The 6,504-nt window shown below is 50.4% G+C and overlaps 1 protein-coding gene across 1 annotated transcript; it reads right to left on the bottom strand.

Annotated features, from left to right (window-relative positions):
* Positions 1-491: 491 nt before the first annotated feature.
* Positions 492-5,547, bottom strand: LOC112105006 (zona pellucida sperm-binding protein 1-like). The gene is made up of 9 exons (XM_026661780.2): positions 5,447-5,547; positions 4,579-4,763; positions 4,396-4,493; positions 3,329-3,456; positions 3,047-3,236; positions 2,809-2,959; positions 1,944-2,028; positions 1,284-1,406; positions 492-648 (listed from the first exon to the last, which is right to left on the bottom strand). The coding sequence occupies exons 2-9, from the start codon at positions 4,744-4,746 to the stop codon at positions 500-502; spliced, it is 1,092 nt and encodes a 363-aa protein (XP_026517565.1). The 5' UTR covers positions 4,747-4,763; positions 5,447-5,547; the 3' UTR covers positions 492-499.
* Positions 5,548-6,504: the final 957 nt, after the last annotated feature.

Below are 6,504 nucleotides of genomic sequence, written 5' to 3'. Positions count from 1 at the left end.
GGCGGGGGGCGGCCAGAGCGCCGGGGGGAGGGCGGCGAGCCCGGCTGTGGCCCCGCGCTCCCCGGCGGCCGGAGCGCCGCGCCGCCCCCCTCCAGGTGCCGCCCCAAGCACCAGCTTGGGTGCCTGGTGCCTGGAGCCGGCCCTGAGTGTGTGTGTGTGTGTTGTGCTGAGCATACACTTACCATAGTTGCAGATATGCAAGGCTTGCTTCTTGCTCGCCTTAGCAAATTGAGCTATGGAAACTTGTGCTGGTTGAGGCAGCCTTGATGCAGTTAATATTTGCTTGGAGGGACTGGTGCATGCATGAAGTCTATGTGAACTTGTGGGGCCCTAGTACCTTAGAAGGCTACACCTGGGGCAGTGGGGGAAGGATACCACCTTTGGTTTACAGAAAGTAATACAATCTAACTGCTGTTTGAGTACTGCATGTCCTGGCCCACCCCGAGAGAATAGGGGCCACAGGCCACCAGTAGAATACAACCAGTTTTATTGTTTTTTGTTACAATGTTCCTTCATGAGGGTTTTGGAACCTGGTCATCCAGCCTTTTCTCTTCCAAAGCATGATCACAGCAGTGAGGATGGAGACCACAACCACCAGCAAGAGCCCAGCCAGGAGCACAGGGGACAAGTCCAGTCTAGAGACAGGGTCTGTGGGAAAAGGAGATTATGGCTTAGATAGATAGCCAGAAGGAGATGAAGGATACCTAGATTCATCTACCCCACCAGGGATGGGATAAGACTGACTCCATCCCTACTCAGGTTTCAGAGTAGCAGCCGTGTTAGTCTGTATCCGCAAAAAGAACAGGAGTACTTGTGGCACCTTAGAGACTAACAAATTTATTAGAGCATAAGCTTTCGTGGGCTACAACCCACTTCTTCGGCTGCATACTCACTAATTCTAAACTGGAAGCAGGCAGCTGGTTCTTTGCATTACTCCCTGCCCCTTAGGGGACACTGCTATCCAGCAACTTAAATCCCAGCTACATGCTTTTGAATAGGACATCCTCACTTACTCTTGTCTCAGTCCTGTGTTCCCCACTCCCCAAACAGAGGCATGAGTAAGAGCCAGGCCAGATGGGAGTCCATGCATCCTCTGCTGCTAGCAAGCTGCTGTTACCAGCTCCCTCCTACAAGGCAGGTCATTGATTCAGTCTCTACCTCACCTCTTTACACATTGGCAGGAGACAGTGCCTCCTAATGAGACAGGACTGAAGTTGCCATGTGCCTGGCTGTGGTGTCTGACACCACTGAGTGGGGTGTGTGAGATCTGAGAGGATAGTTACCTTCATTCCCATAGACTGGCTCTTTGAATGCCTCTGGGCTGTTCTGGAAAGTCACAGGCCCACGAGAGCTCACCACATTGAGAGGCTCTGTCTCATTTTGGATAGTCAGGAACCGACGGCCTCCTGGGGGGGAGAGGGAGGAGAAGAAGAGAGTAGAGAGAATTAGAGAATCTGGAGGCTCTTCGGGGCTGCCAGTAGGATGCAGTCAGCAAGCTGAAGCAGAGCTCACTCAGAACCAGCTGCTAGCCTGACAAGGGGGTGATCTCTGCTCACACCTCCAGGCCTCAGGAATCAGGACTGTCCTGGAGGACAAGGAGTGTTTATTGGTTCCTACACAGCTACAGGAGACAGTCAGGCCATTGTTACATCATGGCTGCCACAAGGATGGGCAGGGGATCTGACCTAGTGGTCTGTGTCAGATGCATTGGCATGAAGTAACTCAGTACAGCTACGTGATGCTCTTAGAGGCTGTGGAGTACCTTACTCATGCAGTTGATCCACTGATCTGAGCTGGAGTTCACACTCCTTACCAACTGTTTCTATGCTGCAGAACATAGCTAATTGGACAGTTGAGAGCTCTGGCTGGGCTGCAGCCAGTGTGGGTCTGGAACCAGCAGCAGCATGCCACACCCATGCCTAGAACAGAGAGGCCAGACTTACTTGCTGTTACCCCTGATGGGCATATGGTCCCGCAGGACTCCAGCTGGGATGGTGAACAGGCAGCAGCACTACAGAAGATGTACACCTAAACCAGACATGGCAGGAACCCAAGTTACATAATGCACTGGCCAGTCATGCAAGTCAGCAAGTGCACAGCCTCAAACATGCTTCTCCAAAAAGGACTGGCCCTTTTAACCTTTGAGGTCAGATTAGTTACTGTAATACTAGGCTTGCATCTTCATTGGGGAAGTCTAGTCATGGTGTTCAGCAGAGGGCAATGCACCCTGGTACATCACCAGCCAAGGAGGTGCCAGTGTGTACAAGTCACTGGAGGATTTCCTCAGCTAATTTCTTGAGCAGGCAAAACCTATTAGTTTGCTATTCTTGGATTGAGAACTGGGGTGGGATTTGTCCACCCAAAGGAGGCCCTACTCCAGCAGCCAAAGCTTCATGCTATTTTCTAATTGGTGGAAGGCAAAGATGCAGGTTATATGCTAGAGCTGCTTCCACCCAAGGTCAGGCTTGTACCCAGGTCAGTAGTGACCAGAACCATGCAGTTCAGTGGTCATAGGGTGCAAGACCAGGTTCTTATGATAGAGGAGCACTGCTCCTGAAGAGAAGTGGGGCTGCAGAACATGTGAGCCAACTGGACCCACTCACCTACCACAATGTGACAAAGCTACCGGGATACAGAATAACTCCTCACAGGGGCTGCAGCTTGCAAAACCCTCCAAAATGGAGCTTTTCCAGTTGGATGGGCAAAGTTCCTCTTTAAGAGGAAGAGGCTGCTCAGGGGTCACTCCCCTGGCTGTAGTAGGAATGGCTACCAAGGATAGGCATTCAGCCCCCTCCCCCCCACCCTTACCAGTCCCTCGAGCACCATCTGGGAAGTAGAGTCCACAAAGGCAAAGGTGGAGAGGACAAAGCGCTGGTGATGAGTTGGGAAGGGCAGCTCAGATGAGGCAGGGCCCATGGGCACAAGCTGGGTTCTGTAGTTGTCTCCTAGGAATGGGCACCTAGGAATAAGGAGGGGTAGATTTAAGCAGGTTCCCAGGATTACCACTGCTTGAGAGACAGTAATCCCTTTGCCCCCAGCCACTCACCCGTCCACCAGGATGGGCCACTGTGGCTGCTGCACGGGGTTAGCACTTGGGGTGGCCCAGCACTGGTGCAGAACCAGAACCAGGGATGGGTCTGTTCTTTGCAGGATGCGAACCTCCACATAGACTGGGTCCCGGAGCACCTTCACCACAGGATAGTCTCTCTCCGTGAGATAGGATGTGTAGCTCAGGTCTGTGGGGGAGAGGGCAGGAGGAGAGCAAAGCTGAGATGCCTGTGGTCCTTCAGGGAATGGGTTTGCTGCCCTGGAGTGAGGCGTCACCTACCTGTGGCGATGCGCAGCTCAAACCGGAGGGGTCCTGCCTGGGTGACTGGTGCAGGTATAGGGGGCAAGAAGATCTTGACCTGGACTGGCAGGAAGTCACTGGCATTGTAGATGCAGCGAGCATGGAGGCTGCACAGGAGAGAGTAGAGGGTGGAGATTGGGCTGAGGTTTGTTAGCCAAGCTAAGGTGTTTTAGAGTCACATTTTGTGCATCTTCACCCTCCCCTGTTGCTATTTGTACCCATTAGTTTAAATGCCCACCACTGCTCAACATGGCAAGATCCAAGTGCCACTCACTGAGTGTATAAGATCCTACACAATTGCTCATTCCCAAGCTAATCTCAGGTTTTTGGCCTTACTGCCTCAAGCTGTGAGCTAGTCAGACTGAACCTTGTTGGCGGATTTAAGTCAGCACTTGAATGGAAGAGATCCAAGGGAAGTCTCCAATGAACAGTTGACAATTCAGTCATTGACACTTGTTCTTTTGAGTCAGCACCAAGTTAGTGCCCTAGTATAGGGAGAGGTGGGCAGTCATTACTTAAGAGATTCAGAAAGAGGCTCTAGTAACTTGCCATTAATTGCATGGTGGTTTGCTACAGTAGAAGCCATCCCCCTAGTATCCCAGCCACATTTCAGTCTTGTTTTATTCTTCCTTGTCATTGGACTGGGACATGCATCAAAAGTGTCAGTTTTCCACAGGATATTTTAGAAGGATTTTAATCAAAGTTAATCTTTGATGACAAATTCCAACAGACTAGAGTCCAGAATTTTGATTTCTGTTTTTCCCAGAAAGTCAGCTTTCCCTCCTACTGAAGTGTAGAGTTGTCAAGCTCTAGTATTTGTTAGCAGTCCTGAACTGCAAGGTAGTCTTGCTTGGTGGTACTGGAAAGTCAGCCGTCTACCATAGAGATGGCAGAATTAAGACTGACTCATAGCATTTTGAGATTCTTCTGTCCTGAAAAAACTAGAAACTAAGGGAGTTGACAGGTTATCTGTTAGATTCCTCAGAGAGGATTTGTCTCACACTGAAAGACTCTTGTCTATGCAGGACAGAAGTTGACCAACTTACATGAAGGTGCTGTCCCGAGTGATGGAGCCCTGTGGCCCAGTCTGTATGTCAATGCCAGAGATCAGCTGATTCTCATAGATCAATTTGTCCCCAATCACCTGGAGGGGAATGGGAAACAGGAGGTGTTTAGTCCCTTCTTGAGAAGCAGAAGAGTCTGTGCTACGTCAGGGGATGTATTGTCACCTGTACTGTGGTGCCACATTGTGTGACGGGGAAGCGGAAGAGCACAAAAGCTTCTGTCATCCTGATGGGATTGCACCCTGCCTGGGCATAGGCTAGCCGTACATTGTCCAGGATGATGGGGTGGTCAGACATGTCCCTGGAGACCACCAGAATAAAGTGACCATCCATGAGGCACTGAAGAGTGACTGCAACACAAAGGAGTAGGGTTAAGCACAGCAATTGCAGCCTAATGATGCTGAACATGTGGGGGCAGGAACCCCAACCCTTTATTACAAGCCAGAGTTAGGTTTGGGCACAGACATGCTGAGGGAAGAGGCCAATATTCACTGTGTCTCAGAACACAGGCTAGTATGCCCCCCCACTCCGCCCATTTCTCCTTCAGAAAGAGAGAAGGCTATGGAAAGGAGGGCTTGGGCCATGGTATTCCCTCAATGGAACCCCCTGGAGATCAGATGGATTCTTTCTACTTACCTTGCAGTGGTAGAGCACACTCTGCGTAGGCCCTTCATAGACTGATTGAGGTTTCTCAGGTGTTGAGAGTTCAGGCTTGCATTCTTGAGCCATTTCCTCTCCACCTTTATGGTTGGGGCAATGGGAATCATTGTGGAGAGCTCCCATGCTTTAAGTGGGAAGGACCACAAACCTGGGTGTGAACATCTATGGATGTACTCCGTTTACATCAACTCTGGGCCCTGAATATGTGATCTGGGGACAATTTCCATCCCCTGCTTCTTCACCCTGCCCAGTGGAGATGGAACAAGACAGCAGCAGTTGCTGGCTCGGGGCTTAGCTCCTCCTCCAACTGAGTGTTAACATGTGAACATGCCCTGAGCTCTATGGGACAGAACTCCTTCAGCTGGTCCCTTACCTGTGTTTCCATAGTAGCAAGGAATAGTTGGGTCAGTCCCATCATAGCAGCAGCCAGCCTGGAAGCAGGCAGCTTGGTCAAGGGGATTCGCACAGGGGATCTTCCCAGCCACCACTTGGCACTGCTCTGGTGTCAGGCGGGCACCTGGAAGATTAGGTTACAGACCACTGAGCACAGAAGATGATTGGAGCACAGTACATGGCCACTTTGCTACCCCATTGCACTTTTGGGTACCACTGATGGTGTGGAGAGGTCATCTGGATCCCTCTGGCCTAGTTAGGACATGCCTCAGGATTAGGGCAAAGAAAGTCCAGGGCCCCAGGAGACAGTGGGGTGGTAGCGATAATGGTGAAGCTTGCTCTAGTAGCCTTCATTTGTTCGGTCTTCCCCCACAACTACAGTCTTTAAGGACCCACAAGAAAATGATGGATAGACTAGCCCACCCCCTTATTATTAGGCCTCATTGGTAAACAAGTGTTCACTTGTTTCTGGTTCCACATCTGTTTTTACTGAGTATGGTTTCAACTTGGTCCTTGAGTTATACCAGTAGGCCTTTTCATTTAGGCTAATTCAGTCTGTCTCCTTTATACCTCCCCTGCATCCCTGCCCATCATCACCACTTCGTGACATTTTTATGAACTTTCACATTTTACAGTGAATCTCACAATTAGAGTAAATGTGCAGATCCAATCACCACAACAGATCCCACCTACACAGGTGTTACACAATACCCATGGACCAGACACCACACGCTCAGATCCACACTCCCAAAGCACATTAGTACAAGAAAGGTCATAGTTCTGTTTTTATCATCCAGCCCCAGTTGCTGACACAAGCCATGATAGTTCTCGGTAGAGGCCTCAGAGTCAGGATGGGCTAAGTTCTGAATTTGAAGGTGTTCTGCAGTGTCCTGGGCAAGGGTGAAGAGTAGGGCTACCATATGTCCGGGTTTCCCCGGACATGTCCAGCTTTTCGCTCTTTAAATAGCCATCTGGGGGGATTTCTAAAAATCTAAAAATGTCCAGGATTTCCCCCCAGTCGGCTATTTATCGACCGAA

This window comes from Terrapene carolina, unplaced genomic scaffold (genome assembly GCF_002925995.2).
Source record: "Terrapene carolina triunguis isolate 2854851 unplaced genomic scaffold, T_m_triunguis-2.0 Scaffold17112, whole genome shotgun sequence".
Taxonomy (NCBI): domain Eukaryota; kingdom Metazoa; phylum Chordata; order Testudines; family Emydidae; genus Terrapene; species Terrapene triunguis.
The sequence above is the reverse complement of the archived record's forward strand: the minus strand, read 5'-3'. Positions and strand labels throughout refer to the sequence as shown.

What these genes read in the sequence shown, in the direction of transcription:
- LOC112105006 (XM_026661780.2), bottom strand. Translation starts at nt 4,746, where the DNA reads ATGGATGGTCACTTTATTCTGGTGGTCTCCAGGGACATGTCTGACCAC. An exon ending in AATGTGGCACCACAGTACAG is followed by an intron (nt 4,494 to 4,578) that starts GTGACAATACAT and finishes ATTCCCCTCCAG; the next exon opens with GTGATTGGGGACAAATTGAT. An exon ending in TGAGCTGCGCATCGCCACAG is followed by an intron (nt 3,237 to 3,328) that starts GTAGGTGACGCC and finishes TCTCCCCCACAG; the next exon opens with ACCTGAGCTACACATCCTAT.